The sequence below is a fragment of the Oryza sativa genome, chromosome 7 (assembly GCF_034140825.1).
Source record: "Oryza sativa Japonica Group chromosome 7, ASM3414082v1".
NCBI classification, from domain to species: domain Eukaryota; kingdom Viridiplantae; phylum Streptophyta; class Magnoliopsida; order Poales; family Poaceae; genus Oryza; species Oryza sativa.
Genome location: NC_089041.1, coordinates 12,432,941 through 12,457,225, shown reverse-complemented (window position 1 = coordinate 12,457,225; position 24,285 = coordinate 12,432,941). Strand labels below are relative to the sequence as shown.

The window sequence follows — 24,285 nt, the reverse complement described above, 5'->3', positions numbered from 1 at the left end:
TGTATCGATCGCTAAGGCGCAACACAACGTCTCGTACGGTTGTAGTCGGATCGTCAACGTTTCTCCCAAATCGTAGTTATCACAACTCACCGAAAGATCGGGCCAACAACAGCCTTGAGTGTCGAGAGGAACTCAGGGTCCATCATAGGGCGGCACTCACCACATGGGGGGTCGCGGCCAAGTAGAGTAGCAATGGTTCCTCCGGTCCCGGGACTACCAAGATGGGGGGGAAGTGAGGTAAGCTTTCAGCTGATTGAGAGCTTGCTCAGCTTCCTCCGTCCATACAAACGGCCCGGAGTGCTTGAGGAGCTTGAATAGGGGCAGCGCCCTCTCACCCAGCCTCGATATAAATCGACTCAGGGCGGCCATGCATCCAGCGACGCATTACACATTCCTAAGCTTGCTGGGGGGGGGGGGCATCCTCTCTATCGCGCGTATTTTCTCAGGATTTGCTTCTATGCCTCGGGAACAGACTAGAAAACCGAGAAGCTTGCCCGCCGGCACGCCGAACACACATTTATCGGGGTTCAGCTTTACGCGCGTGGACATAAGACTATCGAAAGTTTCGGCCAGGTCCTGTAGCAACATGTCCTGGTGGCGCGTCTTTACCACCGGGTCATCGACATACGCCTCTACATTGCGCCCTATCTGATTACTTAAAGTAATAGAGTCATGCGCTAAAAAGTAGGGCCTGCATTCTTCAATCCAAAAGGCATAGTTGTATAACAAAAAGTGCCCACAGGAGTAATAAAGGCAGTTTTTTCCTCATCTTCCCTAGCCATACGAATCTGATGGTACCCAGAGTATGCATCTAGAAAACACAAAAGGTCGCACAACGCAGTGGAGTCGACTATTTGATCTATGCGTGGCAGAGGGAAGGGATCTTTAGGGCATGCCTTGTTGAGGTCGGTGTAGTCGATGCACATCCGTAGCTTGCCATTGGCCTTTGGGACGACCACCGGGTTTGCCAGCCACTCCGGATAGATCACCTCGTGAATGAAATCAGCCTCTAGGAGCCGCGCCACTTCCTCCCTAATGAAGGCTTGCCGCTCCTGGGCTTGACGCCGCACTTTTTGCCGGACAGGTCGCGCATCCGGCCGCACGGCAAGGCGGTGCTCGATCACCTCCCTGGGGACCCCGGGCATATCAGACGGCTTCCATGCGAAAACGTCAGAATTCGCCCGCAGGAAGGAGACGAGCGCGCCTTCCTATTTGGCGTCCAAGGTTCTGCCAATCTTGGCGGTCTTGGACGGATCGTCGCCAAGGGGGATTTCCTTGACGGGCACCTCGTCAGCCGAGGTGAGGCGCTTCTTGGAGGCGTGGGACGCAGAGGCCTCTGCGGCCTGCGGCCCTGTGGCCACCGCCAGGTTGTCTGCGCGCTGCTCCGCGCAGGCGATGGCGACCTTGACATCACCAAAGACGGTGATGGGACCAGCAGGACCCGACATCTTCATTTGGAGGTAGGCGTAGTGGGTGGCGGCCATGAACTTCACCAACGCAGGCCTGCCCAGAACTGTGTTGTAGGGCAGATTGAGATCCGCCACATCGAAGTCGATCCGCTCGGTGCGGAAGTTTGTGGAGTCGCCGAAGGCTACCGGGAGCTCTACGTGGCCAAGCGGCCACGTGTGCCCCGGAGTAACGCCAATAATTGGGAGCGACGACTGGAGCTTCATCCCTGGGGCCTTGAGTGCGTCAAAGGCTGCCGGGGAGATGATGCTCAGACTGGCCCCCCAATCCACCAGCACACGCTTCATCTTGACGTTGTGGATGGTCGGGGAGACCACCAGGGCCAACTTCCCACCCCGAGCGAGCACCGTCGAATGGTTCGCTCTGGTCGAACGTGAGCTTCACCTCCGACCAGCGCGCCTTCCGGACCGCCTCGTGCGTGGGAACAACGGCCAGAAGCTCTCGCCTCATGGTCTTGAAGCCTCGATGAGAGGTGTGAGCGCAACCCCCCCTCCCCGTCGAGCGTGGCGACGGTCCCCTGAGGTATTTGGAAATCCAGATCCTCACTGTCTCCGCCATCATCGGGGGGGGGGGGGCTTGTTCTTGGCCTCCTCTCGCCGGTCACTGGTTGAGGTCGCAGGGGCTTTGCTCTCCTGTCGACCCTGCCGCTTCTCCTCATCAGCCTTTCGGAACCGCTCGGCCAAATTCTTGACCGAGCGGCAGTCGGCGAGACTGTGGCGGTAGGTGTTGTGTACCGAGCACCACTTGTCCGCTGACCGGCCCTCGCCGGAGGGAACGGTGGGGCTCGGCTTATCGCCGGTGGCCTTTCCTTTGCGCGGGGCCCGTGTGGGCCCATCTGCTGCAAGGACATGGCCCTCGTCATCAGAGCGGGCTGGTTTCCTTTTGCCTCTCCTATCTCGCCGCTTAGAGCGGGGGGCAAACTCGGGGGTAGCCGCGGCCGCCGCACCGGTGCCGGGAGAGTTCCAGGCCCACGCCTCCTCCTTCCGGGCCACCTTGTCCGCCAGCTCGAAGAGCTCGACGGTGGTCTTGGGCTCCTTGGAGGCGATCTTCTCCAGCATGTGATTATGCCGCACGCCGTTCCGGAATGCATATACAACCGCATGAGCTGGAATGCACGGAATAGTGTTGCGGACCTGATAGAAGCGCTGTATGTACGAACAGAGGGACTCGTCATCCTTCCGCTGTACAGCACGTAGGTCCGCCTCTTCCCCTGGGCGGGGATATGTGCCTTGGAAGTTCGTAATGAACTGCTGGCACAGATCCTCCTAGGAGTGAATGGAGTCGGGGGGTTGGGTCATCAACCAGCTGCGCGCCTGACCCTTGAGGGCCATGGGAAAGTAATTCGCCATGACCCGGTCGTCACCCCTTGCCGCCACGATAATCGTGGTGTAGATTTGGAGGAACTCGGAGGGATTGATGCTACCATCATACTTCTCCGTAAGGTTGGGGCGAAACTTCGGGGGCCACCGGACATTCCGGAGACTCGCCACGAAGGCCCTACAACCCATCCCCCCAGGGGTGAGTGTGGGGGGGAGGGCCGCCTTGTGAAGAGGAGCGCGGCGCTCCAGATGAGGAGGCGCCTTCCCCCATGCGGGCAGCTCGGCGCTCGTCCCGGCGTCGCTCGATGTTGATTCGAGCGTCCTGCGTCCCGTAGAGGCCGTCATGACGCCTCCGGCTTCCCGAGGCCCCCGACGATGTTGGAACCGTGGATCGCCTCAAGATCGTGGCCGATCGGCGGGCCCTTCTCCTCGCCGATGAGGAGAGGGTGACCGAGGTACGCGACGTACCAGTGGCGGTGGATCGACCACCCGTGGCCAACTGCCGCTGGGCAGCAGTGACCAGGTTGGCCACGTCGTCCAGCCAGCGCTGAACAGGAGTCTCCGGCTGCGGGTTTACCGGGGGATGCCGCAGAAGGGCGCCCGCTGCTTGGAGCGCGCCTTGGGGCGAACCGCCGTCTCCATAGTCGAGACAGCGGCGTGCCCCGATGCGTCGCAGCCTCCCTCCGCCAGGGGGCGGAGAGAGAGCCGAACCACCCGAACGAGTGGGATCCTCCCTCCGCGAAGGTTCACGGCGGAGAGGAGTTGGAGAACCATGGCGACAGAGACGAGGACCACGGCTTTCACCGGAATCCCCACTCCCGGACTGGGTGGGGGTAAACGCCACCGCCTCCTCCTCTACTTCCAGGACCTCGACCATGGTCAGCTAAGGCCTGGAGAAACTAGGGACGGAAGAAAGCGATTTCCTCTCGAAACGCGCAACCGCCCCCTACCTGGCGCGCCAGCTGTCGAGGGAAGATCCTCAATAGCGGGGAGTCGTGAGACCCCCTTTCTCATGAGTTCGGCCGGGGGCAGAGGCTCGTCTCTTGGAAATCACTCGCTCGTCCCTAAGACTACTGACAAGCTTGCACACAGTCGGATTATACAGGTTCGGGCCGCTATGGAGCGTAACACCCTACTCTTGTGTTTGGGATTATGGATGAGTTTTAAAAAGGTTTTCTTCACTCCAGAGAGCGCACTCGCTTTCTTTCTTCTGGAGTTCAGGTTTTCTGGGCGTCGTCCCCCCGTCTCAGTGGGCCCGGTCCTCCTTTTATAGCTCAAGGGGATACCACATGCGCCGCCTCTACCTACCCTCCATAGGAGGGGGATCCCACTCCACTTTTACTGGGCTTCAACCCGTGCCTTCTCCCGGAAGCTAAGCAACAACCGGTTCTCGAGTGGAACCCGGCACCGCCCCCCGCATGACACGGGGGACAGCCCTGTCATTCCCTCATAAATGAGCGATGACTTGCGACAGCCCTTCCTCGTGTGACGCTCGGATGTGACGGGTCATACCCACCCCCACTCCGCCGGGTACAGAGGCGACGTGAGGACATGATTGCCCTGTCCATCGGATGTGACGGTAACAGGCTCGTCACAGACCGGTCACATCCGATGGACAGGAGTCAGCTAGGCGCGCCGCACGTCTGCCCTTACCGCATTTAATGCGGTGAGGGACAGTTAGGGTGTCGCACATTTATGGCTGTTCAGCCTGAGCTCCCCTCTAGCTCTCTCCCTCCGCCGCGTGGCAGCCGGGCGAGGGCCTCGGGGCGAAGCTGTGGGAGAGCCCGAGGGGGTGACGCCATACCCCGAGGCCCACCCCCCCCCCCCCCACGCCGCTTTCACGACTCGCGTGACGCGTGAGTGGGGCCAACTTGCAGGGTCACGTGGCCGGAGGGAAAGTAACTCCCCTCTACTTCACATACCCCCGGGCCCATATCTCCGACAGATACATGCACATCTCTACCAGTACAATTTCATGGTCCTATTACCTGTGCTCGTGCACGTCAACTGAACAATCAGGTGAGCTCATTCTTAAGTTTATGTTCATCTTATTTATACCCAGAGACACGTGCACTCTTATTTTACTTAGGAATAATGGAGAGGATCAAAAAGGGAGAGGATTCACGCAGGTTGGATTCAGACTGCAAGATAGCGTCAACTTGTGACGACCGCCACGACTTCATGCGAACTCCGATTTGGGCGTGCAAGAACTTCATGGAAAGCTTAGCAAGTATACTTTCAAATAGATCCAACCTCATGTCCAATATCTGTTCTGGAGTGGCCACAATCACCTTATTTGGGCCCAAGGGGTTGTGTATCAAGTTGGGTCCAGTAGGGACACATTCTATGGTTAGAGCACGACCCCAACACTCCTGTGACCATTCTCCTCCTCTTCTTATACCTTTAGCCGCCGCCAAGAACAATCGGATTTTGTTGATTAGAGTTAGCAACTTGCTACTTGCATGCAGCGCGCATGTAGGCTAAACCACTCGTTTGTTTGTCTTCGGAACCCCGCCATATTATGATTTCACATAGTGACACTTTCATATTCATCAAGCAATTTGTTGGTATTTCTTAACGACATTACTAGAAATATAATTCCCAGCAATGGCGCAGAAATACTCCTGGTATATTATGGTTACAGAGTTCATCCGCAAGCGCATGGATATACCATTGTAGCATTTCACCCGAGAGTATTCCAAGGGTATCGTATTTATTTAATATAGTAGGGATCATAGTAGAGAGAACCGTACTAATAATTTATATGTTACTTGTAATAATCATAGTCTAAGCAGGGGTTAATATAATCCATAGGGTAGAGTGACACACAAGCATAGAGCTACTCATTCTCATACTAAATTATCTAAGCTAAGTGGAAAGAAAACAGAAAAGTTCCTATACTTCTAGTATACATACATTCTAGTTATAAGATTAACTAGCTAATACCCTCTTTCCGATGCCCTCCTAGTACTTCGAGAAGCCACCCCTGACTGCCGAGTTTCTTACGACGGCCTGTCATGACCATACAACCGGGCTTAAATACGGAGGCGTACCCTCCCCAGGAAATTAACTTAAGACTATATACACGCGCGGAGGAATACCCGTACTGAGCTGTCATCATCAGCGGCCCACCTCTCATCCGCAGCATATAACCCCAAATAATGATATCCAATAATCTAGATACCACGCCTAAACTACCAGATATTACTCTTATATCATCGTCATGACATAGAGTTATTGCATAAGCAAACATTATACCCGTACCTATGCATCTCCCAGATAAGCTAGCAGTAGAATCAGTATAACACGAACATAAAGTAAAGTTGGCATTCATATACTCGGAAAGTATTTCAATACCAGAAATTTATAAAGAAGAGTATTCTAAATAAAGTACAAAGCTCATAAAAGAGAATAGGAGAGCTACTAGAGCCATACCCGAACTGGGGGACAAGCAAAGGTTCAAACTTGGGGGGTTTTGTTGACGGTCGTTAGCGATCAGTTTCGACCGTCAATATTAACTAAATAGAGGAGAACTAGTTATACTTGCAATGCATATTTGTGTTAAAATAATAATATTCCACTAGTGTTTGGTTCACTAACCTTTTGCAGACAATAATCATAAAGTGGAGGAGAATCGATATCAAATCAGACGATAAATCAATCGGACGATGTCGAGAATCAGACTTATGTATGAAAGAGCCAAGAACTCAGAATTGACACGACGAATTGGGCAAAAATTCACAAGTCTGCAACAAGGATCAGGAGAGGAGGTCGCCAGCCGAACTGTGGGCTGGTTGGGCCAGCCCCAGGTTCGGGTTCAGCTGAACCCTCCTCTTGGCCGTTTGATCCAGGGATTGGAGGGACGGCTGAGATGACTACCCAATGACGGTTGGTGGGTTTTACCAACCTTTCCATCCGTCATAACCGTCATTCTCAAGCTATATAAACCCCTCACTCTCTCCTCACCGTCATTCTCAAGCTATATAAACCCCTCACCGTCATTCTCATAACCGTCATTCTCAAGCTATATAAACCCCTCACCGTCATTCTTCACACACCTCAAGCAAAGCTCTCTCAAATTCTCTCAAGTTTAGTTTAGTGTTCTTAAGCTAGTGGAGTAGGAATAGAGTAGAAATCGGAGTCCGGAAGCCTTTGGAAGAGTTCGGGTATGGCTCTAGTAGCTTTCCCTTCCTCTTTTGCAAGCTTTGTACTTTTATTAGAATACTCTTCTTTATACATTTATGGTATTGAAATACTTTTCGAGTATATGAATGCCAACTTTACATTATGTTCATGTCATACTGATTATACTGCTAGCTTATCTGGGAGATGCATAGGTACAAGTATAGTGTTTGCTTATGCAATTACTCTGTGTCATGAAGATGATATTAGAGTAGTATCTGGTAGTTTAGGCATGGTGTCTAGATTACGGGATATCATTATTTGGGGTTATATGCTGCAGATGAGAGGTGGGCCGCTGATGGTGATAGCTCAGTACGGGTATTCCTCTGTGCATGTATATAGAGTCCTAAGTTAATTTCCTGGGGAGGATACTCCTCCGTATTTAGCCCCGATTGTATGGTCATGATGGGCTGTCGTAAGGAACTCGGCAATCAGGGGTGGCTTCTCGAAGTACCAGGAGGGCATCAAATAGAGGGTATTAGCGAGTTAATCAGATAACTAGAATGTATGTATACTATGTATACTAGAAGTATAGGAATAGATTCTCTTTCTATTTTCTTTCCACTTAGCTTAGAGATTTTAGTATGAGAATGAGTAGCTCCCTGCTTGTGTGTCACTCTACCCTTTGATTATCTTAACGCTTGCTTAAACTGATTATTACAAGTAATATATAAATTATTAGTTCGGTTCTCTCTACTATGATCTTACCACGGGATTAAATAAATACGATACCCTTGAATATTCTCGGGTGAAATGCTATAATGGTGTATCCATGTGCTCGCGGATGAACTCTGTTACCATAATATACCAGGAGTATTTCTACGCCATTGTTGGGGATTATATTTCTAGTAATGTCATTAAGAAATACCAACAAGCATTTCTAGCGCCGTTTCCAGGGAAGATTTATAATAGAGATTACCAAAACTAATACTTTATATTTACCTCTGTATAATCACTGTCCTTTGCAGGCTAACCTTGGTTGTTTTCACTCTGGTTGTGGAAACAGGATAGTGCATGATTGGTTTCAACTTGTCAGAAAACTTTAAGGAAAATCCAGAAGCTTTCTTCCGGAGCGTCAAGCCACGAGTCGTCGCTCCGCAGAAAACTCTACCGATAAAGAAACTAGCCATACCAGTGCCACCGACTTTCAAGACTATGGCTGACAAGACACTCCGTGAATTCGCTGCTCCCTCTGTTGACAATGTGGCCATTGGGCCGCAGATCAACCTGGGAGACATGGATTTCGATCTGAAGTCCAGCCTCATCGCGATGGCGCAGGCTAGCCCGTTCCGCGGCAAGCCTAATGAGGATGCCAATGCTCACTTACAACAGTTCCTGGAGATCTGCAGCATGTACACCATGAAGGGTGTCAGTCTAGACATCGTCAGGCTGCGGCTGTTTCTTTTTTCCCTCCTTGGGAAAGCGAAGTAGTGGTTCTATGCCAACTGTGCTACGATCAACACCTGGGATAAATGTTCTACATCATTCCTCTTGAAGTTTTTCCCGATGGGCAAAACCAACGCCCTTCGTGGGAGAATTTTGAGTTTCCAACAGACAAGGGATGAGTCCATTCCTAAGGCGTGGGAACGACTTCAGGAGTATGTGGCCACCTGTCCTCATCATGGGATGAACGACTAGCTTATCTTGCAAAACTTCTACAATGGACTCACTCCCATGTCCCGTGACCACCTGGACGCGGCAACTGGAGGAGCCTTCTTCTCAAAGACGGTTCGAGGAGCAGTTGATTTAATCGAGATGATGTCACGTGCGAGGTCTGCGGCAGCACGGGTCATTCTGGGAATGACTGCGAGGAAACCCGCGAAGAGGTGATGAACATGGGCAACAACAACAACAACGGGTATCGTCCGCAAGGAGGTCAGGGGTAGAACCAACCACGCCCATACTATCAAGGAGGTAACAACAACGATAACTTCTCTAACCAGCCCTCCTTGAAAGATCTCGTCTTTGCGCAAGCTAAAACCACTGATGCTTTAAGCAAAAAGCTAGCTGCTAATGACAAGATCTTAGAAAACATAAATGTCAAGCTAGATTGCTTCGCTTCTGCTTTTCAAAACCAGCCGAGCTTTAATAAAATGATTGAATCCCAGCTGGCTCAATTAGCTACTTTAGTACTTGCAAATGAATCTGGGAGGATTCCGGGGCAGCCCGAATCCTCTATTGAAAATGTCAAGGCAATCACAACGAGGGAAGGTAAGTCCACCAGTGATCTGCCATATCCTAACCCTGCAGGAACTAGCAGTATCACCAAGGAAGCGCCATCTAGTAATTCGGCTGATGAAGAAGTTCAGCCAGAGAAGGCTGTGCCGCAGGAGTACTGCGACACATGATTGCTGCCATTTCCTCAAAGGAATAGGAAAACCGTCAGTGGATGAGCAGTTCACTCGTTTTGTTGAAGTGATCCAGAAGATCCATATCAATGTGCCGTTGTTGATGCTATGCAAGTACCAACATATGCACGTTACCTTAAGGATATCCTCCACAACAAGAGACCGCTCCCAACAACGGAGGTGGTCAAGTTGACAGAGCAATGCAGCAACATCATACTCCACAAGCTCCTGGAAAAGAAGAAGAATCCGGGGTGTCCAACGATCACCTGCTCGATCGGGACACAACAGTTCAAACAAGCCCTGTGTGATCTTGGAGCAAGTGTCAGCGTCTTGCCAAAGGATGTCTTTGACAAACTGAACTTCACGGTGTTGGCACCAACACCGATGCGCCTGCAGCTGGCCGATTCATCTGTCCGTTACCCGGCAGGGATAGCGAAGGATGTGCCGGTCAAGATACGGGATTTCTTCATCCCAGTTGATTTTGTGGTGCTGGACATGGACACGGGAAAGAAAACGCCACTCATGTTGGGGCTTCTATTCCTTAGCACCGCAGAAGCCAACATTGACGTGGGAACGGGAAGTATCTGTTTCCATATCAACGGGAAGGAAGAGAAGTTTGAGTTTCAGCCAAGGACTGAACAGTGCTCTATGGTCAGAATCAAGTACGGGCCAAACCCACAGAATATCGAAGTAGTCGAAGTGGAGCCTCCCAAGATGGATGGCTTGGTGAAGTTCATGGAATTTCCTGGAAAAGGAAACAACGTTTCCCAGGAACTGTTATTGGAAGACGCCGATAAAATGCAGTAAACCGGCCAAGAAGCTAGAGCAGCTGGCTCAGAGGAAGCCGTCTCCTGCACTAAAACCAAAGAGGGTGTGGAAGAAAAAGCCAAAGACGCCCGCTCCATGACCTCCGAAGACGGGTGGAAAATCCGCGAACTGAACTGAAAGGAGGTACAGTCTTGCATGTCGGACCCAAAATGACGCGACCTTCGCCAATAGGTAAATTGGTATGCATTCGCATATTTATTTTCAACAATTTGAATTTTTGCATCAACACATGTTTGAATTTAAAAATTTGCATTTAGGATTTTGAATCTTGAGGGAATTCTTTCAAATGAATTTTTTTAGAGCAAACCAAAATAAAAATTGTGATGAAAATTTGCTGTGCCCCGACCACATTGACCGTTGGAATCCAACGGCCGAATGTGGGGCCGGTTGGGCTCACCAGGGGTTCGGCCGAACCCCTGGTTCTGCCGAACCAGCCAGGCAATGGTTACTTGCCATTTTTGGCAAGGTAAGGGCTAGTGGGTCCCATATGTCATTTCTGACCGTTGTGGATACCCTATATACGCCAGCCGGCCGGGAGAGGGAAATCCACACCATTCCAACATGTTTTCATTCCCTCTCCAAACTTTGCTCTCAAATTCATTCAAGCTTTGATAGTTTCCCTCAAAATTCAAATACTTAGTTGCATACATACAAGTTGCATTGGTGAAAACTAACCGGCGGATGAAATTCTTGCTATTCTAACCCCTGCCGTGTTAGTCCGTTCTTGCTCCATTGTGAAGAATGAGGAGGCAATTGTCTCGTCTGTTCAAGGGATCCGGCTCTTCATCAAATCATCATGACGAGTCTAGTGCTCGTTCATCAGCCGATGTCTCGATGGAGGATGCCAACGTTCCGCAAAGTCTCTTGAGCGACGCCGACCTCAACCTTGTCGACGATCAGGAAAGACAAGCCTACTACATGCTGAGTGACCGGGAGTATGCTCACACGCGAGAATACTCTCTGGAGCTGCTGGAAAAGATAGGTATGTATACTGACTTTCGTGCTATCTGGAAAGCTGTTGGTTGGCAGAGATTTGCTGTGGTAGATGAGCCTGGTTCTCGTTTGCTCACTTTGCAATTTCTGCGCACTTCGAAAGAAACAGAAGATGGAATTTCCTTTCGCTTTTTCCATAAGGAATACACACTTTCATAGAAAGGTTGAAGTACACTTCTTGGTTTTCACGATTCTTGTAAAATCGATCTCCAGAAAGGGATTTTTGGGTTCGAGAAAAATAGGTTTTGGAAAGACATTTCTAGTGCTCCAATTTGCAAGAAACCAAGGACAAATGATATCCATAATCCTACACTTAGGCTTATTCACAAATGGATTGCTATGACTTTGTTTCATGGTTAGAAAGATCAAAGTTGCTCCTGTAAAATGTATGATAAGGCAATGGTTAGAAAGTATAAGATTTTCTGCTTCTATTGAGTGCACTTCCTTGATTACTCGGATAGCAAAGGGACTAGGGGTCATCAATGACCAGATTGCTTATATCTCAGCCGCTCGTCCCCGTATTAAAGAGAATTATCTAGTGCAAGGGCATATTCTTAAACATGGAGTAGATGGATGTTTGATATACTTCTTCCCCGGTTGTACAAATGAAATCTCGGTGCCTAATGTGCGATATCATTTGTACAACTGCCAGGAACTAACCATTCCCCTACAGACCATAGAAGAATCACGTGCAGGTGGAACATACAGGGAGACACGCAGCGTGGCAAGGAATGAACGAGAAGGTTCATCATCCTCAACAACCGAGGCAGGTTGGGAGCCAACTGGGGATGCACCTGGATGGACCCAAGCTCCACGCCACAGTATCGGAGTCTCAAGCTGGGCAAGTGCCAGTGAGGACCAGTGGCGTGCACCTCATGACATACAGTGGGGAGACATGAGCAATCAACCCCCTAGATCAAGTGGTATGCCTCCATCTCCAGGTGAATGGTGCTCAAGTTCCTCTTGTTGGGACTTGGGTGAAATCACCAGGAGAATGGATACCCTTGATATGCAGACGGGAAAGATCCAATACAACCTCGAGGAACACATAGCACAGACGCAAGAATGGCAGCAGATTGCTGATGCACAGTTCACCAACATCAACAACCTGATGCAGCAACAGCATGATGACCTTCAAGCGTACTTCCGCTTTTAGGGGTTCAATCCTTACTAAGGACCCTGAGCAAAAGCCAAGCTTGGGGGGAGATATCTGTCCCCCGACTGGGGTAACTTATATCGCATTGCATATTTCCCTTTCCAATTGCATGTTTGCTTTCCAATTGCATTTTATAAACCTGAAAAATAATATAAAAGTTTGCAAAATAGAAAATACCAAAAAGATAGGTTAGGTTTTGTCATGCTAGGTAAGACAAACTAGTTCTCTCTGTTGAAATGATGAATAATTGCTCTGTTTTATATCTCTCATATATGGGTTCATAGGTAAGTGTTCTCTCAAAAATTAAATATAAGTAGCCAACAATTATCTGGGAACCTGAGGTAAATGAGCTGCATTTACTAATCTGAGTCTAAGTTGTTGCGAGATATGAGATAGTAAATAAGAGTTGCTCTGATCCTGTTCTAAGTTTGACTTAAATTCCAGATGCTTTGTTTTTCAAAATGATAAATTTAAAAGTTCCTCGTTTGATATAAATTCCTACCAGAACCAAAAATGTGCCATCATTGATTGAACCATATACATTTTGGTTACTTGCAATTCCATTGAACTTTGTCAAATTCTTGTGACTTGTCTAAATAATTCTCATGCTCTATGATCAAGATAATACACCCACATATAAGCACATGCTAAACTCCTACACTCGGAGCTAGCAATTATCCATTCCATTTCCATACTATCACCAAAATAAATTCTCCATGCTTTTATGTGCTTTCTTCTACTAAAAAGAAAATCCTTTCTGGAAAAAAAGAGAAGAACTAGTTATGCTTGCAATGCATATTTGTGTTAGAATAATAATATTCAACTAGTGTTTGGTTCACTAACCTTTTGCAGAGAGTAATCATAAAGCGGAGGAGAATCGACATCAAATCAGACGATAAATCAATCGGACGATGTCGAGAATCAGACATGTATGAAAGAGCCAAGAACTCAGAATCGACGCGACGAATTGGGCCAAAATTCACAAGTCTGCAACAAGGATCAGGAGAGGAGGCCGCCAGCTGAACTGTGGGCAGGTTGGGCCAGCCCCAGGTTCGGCCGAACCCCGTTTAATCCAGGATTGGAGAGACGGCTAAGATGACTCCCCAATGACGGTTGGTGGGTATCATTGACCTTTCCAACCATCATAACTATCATTCTCAAGCTATATAAACCTCTCACTCTCTCCATTTCTTCACACACCTCAAGCAAAGCCCTCTCAAATTCTCTCAAATTTAGTTTAGTGTTCTTAAGCTAGTGGAGTAGGAATAGAGTAAAAATCGGAGTCTGGAAGCCTTCAGAAGAGTTCGGGTATGGCTCTAGTAGCTTTCCTTTCCTCTTTTGCAAGCTTTGTACTTTTATTAGAATACTCTTCTTTATACATTTATGGTATTGATACATTTATGGTATTGAAATACTTTCCGAGTATATGAATGCCAACTTTACATTATGTTCATGTTATACTGATTATACTGCTAGCTTATTTGGGAGATGCATAGGTACGGGTATAGTGTTTGCTTATGCAATTACTCTACGTCATGACGATGATATTAGAGTAGTATCTGGTAGTTTACGCGTGGTGTCTAGATTACGGGATATCATTATTTGGGGTTATATGCTACGGATGAGAGGTGGCCCGCTGATGGTGACATCTCAGTATGGGTTTTCCTCCGCGCGTGTATATAGTCCTAAGTTAATTTCCTAGGGAGGGTACTCCTCCGTATTTAGCCCCGGTCGTATGGTCATGACGGCCTGTTGTAAGAAACTCAACAGTCTGGGGTGGCTTCTCGAAGTACCAGGAGGGCATCGGATAGAGAGTATTAGCTAGTTAATCATATAACTAGAATGTATGTATACTATGTATACTATAAGTATAGGAATATATTCTCTTTCTATTTTCTTTCCACTTAGCTTAAGAGATATTAATATGAGAATGAGTAGCTCCCTGCTTGTGTGTATCTCTACCCTTTGATTATCTTAACCCCTGCTTAGACTATGATTATTACAAGTAACATATAAATTATTAGTCTGGTTATCACTACTATGATCTACCCACGGGATTAAATAAATACGATACCTCTCGGGTGAAATGCTACAATGGTATATCCGTGCGCTTGCGGAAGAACTCTGTAACCATAATATACCAGGAGTATTTCTGCGCCATTGCTGGGAATTATATTTCTAGTAATATCGTTAAGAAATACCAACAATGACATATCTCCTTAACCGGGAGCACGGTGTATTCAAATACGGTACGACTCTGCAGCGTCTGCCCAGCTTTACCCACAGTGGGGTCTTGGCCCATCATAGTGGTCGAACTCTTGCTAGGCCTAGACAAGGTTACCTTCATCGTCACACTTTCATGGGACCCACTGTTGTGAACCATGCCCCTAACTCCTTACACATGCATTCACCCCAATCATTGCTCCTCTTGAGCCAACCTACAGTCTTTCATATAGTGGGACTATGTACTAGACTAAGTCCAATTACTTTGTCGTGTGGATGGGTGCAACTATGTCATTTCCATGGTATAAGGGGGTAATTATAATCTGGTTAAACCACCCAAAATATCTCAACATCCCAAAACTTCCATACTAACATCATAAATCTCATCATTCATAAACATTCAACATTCACAACTTTCAACAATCACAACCTCAATTCAAATGCCCATTTTAACCGGATTCCTAAGTTTGTAAAGTTATTTGAATAATAAACCACATAACATGATAACCATGCATCTTTCTATAACCTCATGTAACAATGCTCGAAAGTATTAATAATTACCACAATGTTATTATGAAGTATAACATCTACCCATGAGATGTTAAAGGAGTAAGGTATTATGCATCAAATTAAAAATCAAGATTATATTGAGTGTCTATATGGTCAAAATTTTAGTTATGTCTTGCCTTGCGCGTAAAGATTTCCCGCGGCTTCAGCGTAGCCATCTGGGTCCACATCAGCTCCTTGGATTCAATAGTCGAACTTGCTGTACGGTCTAACGTACGAATACGAAAAAGATGGCAAATAAAGCCTATAAGCAAATTGCTACAAAGAAACGATAAAAACCAAGGAATAAATAAAATTGGAGCGAGGCGAGAGGAAAATGGAATGATTAAAAATAAGTTTTAATTTGAAAATAAAAGAGAGGTGATGGTTTCTATAGGTTGGAAATTGAACAAAATCGAAGAAAGTATAATCTGGATAGGTGGGGTTTATTTGGTGGATTTGGTTTTTAGTCGGTGCTAAAGTAGCACGACGCCTAGATATTTGGATTGGTTAGCCGATGCTAAGGATGGGCAGCATAACGGCTAAATATCTGGGTTGGTTAGCCGATACTAAGGTTGAGCAGCATAACGGCTAAATATCGGCTCGTCTAGTCGATGCTATAGTTAAGCAGCACAACGACTAGTGAGTTGGGAGATTTGTGTGGAACGGAACAGTGTTACTCTACAGACGCGAGTGACAGTAGAGTGGCTAGGGTCGCACATAGCTCAAGGACTAGTGTGCGGCGTGCTGTGGAGGTCGAGGGAGTAGTGAGGCTCTGACCACTATACGCGTCGAGGCGTGGGGTGCGAAGAGCAACACTTCGACCTTAGGGTTAGGTTATGCTGGGTTTTACGACCAATGGTTTGACGTCGGGTTTCGAGACCACGCGATCATCTTCATGGAAGGCGTAAAGTCCCAAAGCGGTTATTTGGTGGCTAAAAGAAGTATCAAAGAAATTTGATTTCAAAAAGGGTTTTTAAATAAATTGATGAAATAAGAATTTAATATGGTATTTTAAAAGAATAAAGAAAAGGTAATTAAATAAATAAATAAAAGATATTTAAAGAAATTAAAAGATAATTTAATTTGGAAAGGTTTTAAAATAAAACAAGAAATTTAAAATTAATGTAATATAAAGTAAATCAAATAAATTTAAAATAATTTTAAAGGTTAATTAAATAATTTAAAATTAGAAAGTAAATAATTAAATAAGGAAAAGGTTTAAATAAAATTTTAAAAATAGGAAGTTGGTACCAAAATGAATAGTTTGAAATGAGATGAATTTAGGTCAAAAATTTATTGGAATTGAATATGTGGTTTGGGAAATATGGATGGCCAAAGCTTAAAATGAAATAAAAGAAAACGAGGTTACTTTAAAAGGTGGGGCCCGCTTGTCATATGTCTCTTCTACCTCTTCTTCTTCTCTGCTTCTTGGAACCGAGAGGAGGGAGGGAAGAGGGCGAGCGGGGTGCCGGTTCTCCAGTGGTTGAACGGCCTCGACGGCGGCAGTCAAGCGTCTTCCCGCTCTCTACGCATCCGGAGAGATTGGTGGAAGGAAGGAGAGAGGAGGATGGCCGGAACAGCGGCGACAAGAGCACAGCTCCGGCAACAAGAGGAGGTGGCTGTGGTGGTTGGTTTCGGAGGGGGAAAGAGAGGGGAAACAAGAAAAATGAGTTCACCTCGCCGAGGCAAGCCCGATGGCGCAAGGATATGGCCAGTGGAACTCCGATGAGGGAGATCGGCCAACGGTAGTGATGGCCGGACATGGGAGACATGGGAGAGAGAGAGCTTGAGGAGCTCGGTTTGTGTGGGGAGGAAGAGGGAACCTCGTTGTCCTTTTATAGGTGGCGAGAGGCGGTGGATGGAGGCGGTTGCAAAGGAGATTACGGAGACGGCGGCGCAGAAAAAAGAAGAGCACGGCACCGACCTCGTGCATCCATTGGCTGGGCTAGGGCGGCGTGCACACGCGTCGGCGGCAGCGAGGTTGGGCGGCAGAGGAGATGGATTACGGCACGGCGACGGCTTGCCGTGGTTGGCAAGGCAGCGGCGACGGCGATGGCGGTAGAAAGACCACGGGCGACGGCGCAATGCCACGAGCGGCGGCGTGTTCATGACACAAAGTGGCGGCGCCCACAGGGAGGAAGGAGGCGGCTCGGTGGGCTGGCTCGGCTGGGCTTCGGCTCAGTTGGGCCGGCAGCCTGGAAAGGAGGGAGTGGAGTGGAGAGGAAGAAAAAGAAAAAGGGATGGGCCAAATGAGGGGAGATGGGCCCAAAAGAAATAGGAATAAGTTCACTTAATGTCCCTTAACTTGTCTACGAATCCGATTTTCATCCTTCAACTGAAAAACCAAATACAACGGGTCCCTGAGCGGTTTTGATGGTGGTTTTGGTTGATGTGGTACCTATGTGGCCGGTTTAACATGGTCCTCGTTCTACGTGTTGGTGATGTGGCACTGGGAGCCAAATATAAAAATTTAAAATAAAAACCAAAATGTAGGGCCCACATGTTAGTAAAACAATAGGAAAAAAACAGCAGGACCCACTATCCTTCTATCCACGGACGACGGAAGAGGAGCGACCGGCTCCTCCTTCTCTCTCCCTCCCGGCCAACGTTCCTTGCCGGCGAGCACGTACGGAGAGGGAAAAAGGTGGCGACCGACGAGGGGGGCGGAGACGGTCGTTGGCGGCCACCTGCTGCTCGCCTCTTTCTTCGCCCGTCATTGCCGGCCTCCCTGCCCACCTCGCCGGCCGCCGCGTCGTAGGCAACGGACGCCACGGCGTCGCGGCCGCGTGCACCAGCACCCCCGCCACGCTCCTCATGCTCTCCGATGACTCCTTATTGCACGGCTCGTTCAGCCCGATCGCCGCGAATGCCTCCGACAAACCCGCCATCGCCTGCTGCGGCACCATCCACGCCCATGACAACCGTGCTCCTGCCCACCGCCGCCTATGCTCCACCGCCACCGCCACCGCCATCGTCACCACTGACAGCTCCAGCCCGATCCAGATGCGCTGGAGCTGGCTGATCCCCTCCTCCCGCCCGATCACCCGCCATAGCGCCGGCACCACCAAGAGGTCGTATGCCGGGAGCCACGCCGTCAGCGCAACCATGTTGACCCAGGCAGCCACCTTCGACCTCGAACCCTGACCTCCCCCACACGTCGTGATGTGACCATGGCTACTATGGATACGACCATTGCTCACATCATGAATCAACAAGAAGACATCAAGATCAAGTCCTCCATGTGCTGCAATCTGATTCGGCCACGTGTTACATTGCTGACTTCAAACGGCCGTCAAATCCACATACGTGCTCCGTTTTGGGCCCGCGAGTACTTGATGGAAAGCTCTCGAAGTCCTCCTTCCAACGGATCCAGTCTCATCTCGGAATTCTATCTCGTTTGGCCGCAATCACAGAAGCAATGTGCTGCGTCACCTGTATTGGGCCAATGGGCTTGTAACTTTGTTTGGGACCCTGGCCCATGTGGGGCCCATGTGGGGTGCGCCCCAATCTGCTGGAGCACGACCGTTGGACCCTCTTGGTCGTCCTCCCACCTCTATAAATAGTTAGGTACCCCTTCAGGGTTTCTTGGGTTTTGTTTAGATGAAAGTTTAGCCATTGCTACTTCCTTGCAGCGCGCGTGTCGGCTAGACCATCTGTCTGCTTGTATTCGGAACCCCAACTTATCATTTGTATTAAATTCCTATTTGCAATATCAGATTGCTTTTATCTTGTTCTTGCTTGTTTCTTCGATTTGCTTGCAGGAATAGGGTTGATCTACACCGGCAAGATCAACAACCCACGGAGAGGTGTATAGATCGCTAAGGCGCAACACAACGTCTCGTACGGTTGTAGTCGGATCGTCAACGTTTCTCCCAAATCGTAGTTATCACAACTCACCGAAAGATCGGGCCAACAACAGCCTTGAGTGTCGAGAGGAACTTAGGGTCCATCACGTCGGTCCGACTACATCACCTGGAACACCGTGTACGTGCCCAGCTGCGTCAGCATGACGTAGTACACGATCGACGACGACCACACCGGGATGATCCACGCAAGCAAGTTCACCTCCTCCACCTGCTGCACCGTGCACCGGCGGGCCCCACCACCACCACGTCCTCCGGCGTCACCACCGCGGCCTTGTCCAGCCACCAGAACGGGTCTGTGTGCTTGATCTTGGCCACCAGCTTGCTCCAGTACGGCGGGTCGAAGAGTTCGTCGGGAGGAGACGCTGGAGCAAGGAGGCGCCTCTTGCGGGCGGCGGCGACGAACACCTGGGCGAAGCTGGTGAAGGGGCTTCCCTCGGGACGGACACAGACGTAGAGGCGGGTGCCCATGAAGAAGAGCACGCAGGAGAGGGCCATGAGCGTGTGGTGGGCACGGCGAGGCCAATCGCCCAGTTGATGTTGCTCTCGAGGTAGATGATGTTACTGACCCAAATCTTTGTAAGCAACCAATCCAATGTTCCAAAGCCCGAAAAACACAAAATCCCTCCCTAAAACCTCAACCAGAAGCCCCGTTCACCAAATCCACATAGATGCGTACCGATCAGTAGCCGCACGAGACGAACAGTAAACCATGCCCACGCGCGATGATTAAGGTGGGGGATAGAATGGCGCCACCAAAATGCCGTAACAGCGAGACTAGAACGAGCAGAAGCCCACGCGCGCGCCAACGAAATCTACTCCACCGCACTGCCCCACCCCTCCCCGGTGCGCGCTCACTGCCGAGGGAGGATGGCCGGGATTGAGAGAGAAGGAGGCGCCGGTCGCTCCTCTTCCGTCGTCCGTGGATAGAAGGATGGCGGGTCCTGCTGTTTTTTTCTTTTGTTTCACTGAGGTGTGGACCCCACATTTTTTTATTGTAATTTTTATATTTTGCTCCCAGTGCCACGTCACCGCCATGTAAGACGAGGACCAAGTCAAACCAACCACGTAGGAGCCACATATGCCAAAACAACCATCGAAACCGTTGAGGGACATGTTTTGTACCGGTTTTGAAAGTTGAGGGACCCTTTGTATCTGGTTTTCCGGTTGTGGGACGTAAATTGGATTTGTTGACAAGTTGAGGGACCTCAAGTGAACTTATTCCAAAGAAATATAAACTTTTTGGAATTTTTGAGTGAATGGATTTGGAAGAGATTTCAAAGGGATGAAAATTTGAAGGGAAAATATTTGTGGTATTTTTGGACTTGGAATGGAATTCGAAGGAAGTAAAAATCATGGGAGTTTGATTGTGGACTCTTGAGACTTTGGTCAAGGAATTTGAATACGATTCAAAGGAATTGAAAACTAGGGGAATTTGAATGGAGGGTTTTAAATAGACTTTAAAGGAGATATAATCTAAAAAGGAAAGTTTGGGGGTCTTTTGAACTTTATAAAAAGAATATAAGTTTTTTTAAAATAAAAGGGGTTTGAAATATTTTTTGAGAATAAAACTAAAGATATTTATTTTTGAGATATAAATTTGAAAAAGGATAAAAAGGCTCCTATTTTATAGAACTCAAAAAGAACCAAATATAAAACTTGTCACAAAGATTTTCTCTAATATTTAAAAATTAAAATAGTCAAATGGGAAGATAGGGCAATAATTTAATTTTTAACTTTGGATAAATTTTTGGGATGGTGGCAAAAATGGATGGTGGTAAAATAAATAGGATTTTAACCTCCAGTATATGTGGTATGGATTCTCGGTGGAATATTCGTGGGCTATAAAGAGTTGGACCACAAAATATTTTGGATCGATTAAAAGGAGACAAAGCTTTTAAGGGATAGGTTTAGATAGGGGTTGATCCAAAATAACTTCCCACGGAAAGGGAGTTATACTACTGTTGGTATTTCTTACAACCATAGAGAAATCCGCAAGCGCATGGAATACCGCTGTAGCACTTCACGTTCGGGTGACCCCAATATGTCCAAAAATCATGTTTTGTTGCATTTTGAACTTTTTCATTCCGGTCAAAAACATTGCACCCAGGTGTGCTAGTATTGGCATTAATTGACAAAAGTTCGCCACGCGAATCATGAAGTGATTCTTCTTTGTCATGAACGAATCCAATACACTCCAATATGTCCAAAAATCATCTTTTGATGCCTTATGAATTGCTTCATGCCGGTCAAAAACATTGCACCCAGGTGTGCCAGTATTGGTATTGATTGATAAAAGTTCGCCACGCGAATCACGAAGTGATTTTTTGCCACGAACGCATGCAATACACTCCAGTATGTCCAAAAATCATGTTTTGGTGCATTTTGCACTTTTTTATTCCGGTCAAAAACATCGCACCCACGTGTGCCAATATATTCCAATATTGGCATTAATTGACAAAAGTTTGTCGTGCAAATCACGAAGTGATTTTTTGCCGCATAAGCACCCAATATACTCTAATATGTCCAAAAATCATGTTTTGGTGCTTTTTGAACTTTTTCATTCTGGTCTAAAACATCGCACCCACGGGTGCCAATATTGGCATTAATTGACCAAAGGTCGCCGCGTGAATCACGAAGTGAATTTTTGCAACGAACGCACCCAATAGACTCCAATATGTCCAAAAGTCATGTTCTGACGTTTTTTGAACTTTTTCATTCCGGCCAGAAACATCGCACCATCGTGTGCCAATATCGGCACTAATTGAGAAAAGTTCTGCATGCGAATCACGAAGTGAGTTTTTGCCACAAACGCACCCAATACACTCCAGTATGTCCAAAAAATCATGTTTTGATGCTTTTTGAACTTTTTCATTCCGGTCAAAAACATTGCACCCCTTGTGTGCCAATATTGGCACTAATTGACAAAAGTTCGCCGCGCGAAACACGAAGTGAGTTTTTGCCATGAACGCACCCAATAAACTCCAATATATCCAAAAATCACGTTATGTTGTTTTTTGAACTTTTTCATTCCGGTCAAAAACAACGCACCATTGTGAGCCAAAATATGCCAATATAGGCATTAATTGACAAAAGTTCACCGCGCGAATCACGAAGTGAGTGCTTGCCACGAGCGAACCGTATACACTCCAATATGTCCAAAAATCAAGTTTTTGTGCTTTTTGAACTTTTTTATTCCGGTGAAAAATATCGCACCCACGTGTGCCAGTGTTAGCATTAATTAACCAAAGTTCGCTGAGCGAATCACGAGGTGATTTTTTGCCACGAAAGAACCCAATACACTCCAATATATCTAAAAATCATGTTTTGGTGCTTTTTGAACATTTTTATTCCGGTGAAAAACATCGCACCCACGTGTGCCAATATTGGCATTAATTGACGAAAGATCGCTGCGCGAATCACGAAGTGATTTTTTGCCACGAACGCACCCAATACACTCCAATATGTCCAAAAATCATGGTTTGGTGCCTTTTGAACTTTTTCATTCCGGTCAAAAACATCGCACCCATGTGTGCCAATATTTGTATTAATTGTCCAAAGTTCGCCTGGCGAATCACGAAGTTATTTTTTGCCACGAACGCACCCAATACACTCCAATATGTCCAAAACATCGCACCCACGTGGGCCAATAAATGCCAATATTGGCATTAATTGACAAAAGTTCGCCGCGCGTATCACGAAGTGAGTTTTTGCCACGAACGCACCCAATACACTCCAATATGTCCAAAAATCATGTTTTGGTGCTTTTTGAACTTTTTCACTTCGGTCGAAAACATCGCACCCGTGTGTGCCAATAAATGCTAATATTGGCATTAATTGACAAAAGTTCGCCTCACGTATCACGAAGTGAGTTTTTGCCAGGAACGCACCCAATACATTACAATATGTCCAAAAATCATGTTTTGCCGTTTTTTGAACTTTTTCATTTCGGTTGAAAATAACGTACCCTCGTGTGCCAATAATGGCATTAATTGACAAAAGTACGCCGCGCGAATCACGAAGTGAGTTTTCGCCACGAACGCACCCAATACACTCCAATATGTCCAAAAATCATGTTTTGGCGTTTTTTGAACTTTTTCATTTCGGTCGAAAATATCGTACCCTCGTGTGCCAATAATGACATAAATTTACAAAAGTTCGCCGCTGCAATCACGAAGTGAGTTTTTGCCACGAACGCACCCAATACACTCCAATATGTCCAAAAATCATGTTTCGGTGTTTTTTGAACTTTTTCACTGCGGTCGAAAACATCGCACCCACGTGGGCCAATAAATGCCAATATTGGCATTAATTAACAAAAGTTCGCCGCGCGAATCACGAAGTGAGTTTTTACCACGAACACCCCAATACACTCCAATATGTCCAAAATCATGTTTTGGTGCTTTTTAAACTTTTTCACTTAGGTCGAAAACATCGCACCCGTGTATGCCAATAAATGCCAATATTGGCATTAATTGACAAAAGTTCGCCTCGCGTATCACGAAGTGAGTTTTTGCCAGGAACGCACCCAATACATTACAATATGTCCAAAAATCATGTTTTGCCGTTTTTTGAACTTTTTCATTTCGGTCGAAAATAACGTACCCTCGTGTGCAAATAATGGCATTAATTGACAAAAGTACGCCGCGCGAATCACGAAGTGAGTTTTCGCCACGAACGCACCCAATACACTCCAATATGTCCAAAAATCATGTTTTGGCGTTTTTTGAACTTTTTCATTTCGGTCGAAAATATCGTACCCTCGTGTGCCAATAATGACATAAATTTACAAAAGTTCGCCGCTGCAATCATGAAGTGAGTTTTTGCCACGAACGCACCCAATACACTCCAATATGTCCAAAAATCATGTTTCGGTGTTTTTTGAACTTTTTCACTGCGGTCGAAAACATCGCACCCACATGGGCCAATAAATGCCAATATTGGCATTAATTAACAAAAGTTCGCCGCGCGAATCACGAAGTGAGCTTTTACCACGAACGCCCCAATACACTCCAATATGTCCAAATTCATGTTTTGGTGCTTTTTAAACTTTTTCACTTAGGTCGAAAACATCGCACCCGTGTATGCCAATAAATGCCAATATTGGCATTAATTGACAAAAGTTCGCCTCGCGTATCACGAAGTGAGTTTTTGCCAGGAACGCACCCAATACATTACAATATGTCCAAAAATCATGTTTTGCCGTTTTTTGAACTTTTTCATTTCGGTCGAAAATAACGTACCCTCGTGTGCAAATAATGGCATTAATTGACAAAAGTTCGCCGCGCGATTCACGAAATAAGTTTGTGCCACGAACGCACCCAATACACTCCAATATGTCAAAAAATCATGTTTTG

At 47.2% G+C, this 24,285-nt stretch overlaps 2 protein-coding genes and 1 non-coding gene across 3 annotated transcripts; all 3 read right to left on the bottom strand.

The window, feature by feature from the left end:
* Positions 1-1,208: 1,208 nt before the first annotated feature.
* LOC107281598 (uncharacterized) lies at positions 1,209-1,754 on the bottom strand. The gene has a single exon (XM_015790464.1). The coding sequence runs from the start codon at positions 1,752-1,754 to the stop codon at positions 1,209-1,211; it is 546 nt and encodes a 181-aa protein (XP_015645950.1).
* A 6,735-nt stretch (positions 1,755-8,489) lies between these two features.
* LOC112939764 (small nucleolar RNA R71) lies at positions 8,490-8,596 on the bottom strand. Its single transcript, XR_003243634.1, has one exon. It is a non-coding gene; the product is annotated as a small nucleolar RNA R71 (small nucleolar RNA).
* Positions 8,597-12,089: 3,493 nt separating this feature from the next.
* Positions 12,090-19,426, bottom strand: LOC112939672 (protein NRT1/ PTR FAMILY 2.11-like). Its single transcript, XM_066312664.1, has 3 exons — positions 19,131-19,426; positions 17,696-18,242; positions 12,090-12,245 (listed from the first exon to the last, which is right to left on the bottom strand). Exons 1-3 carry the CDS (start codon positions 19,424-19,426, stop codon positions 12,090-12,092), a joined length of 999 nt encoding a protein of 332 aa, XP_066168761.1.
* Positions 19,427-24,285: the final 4,859 nt, after the last annotated feature.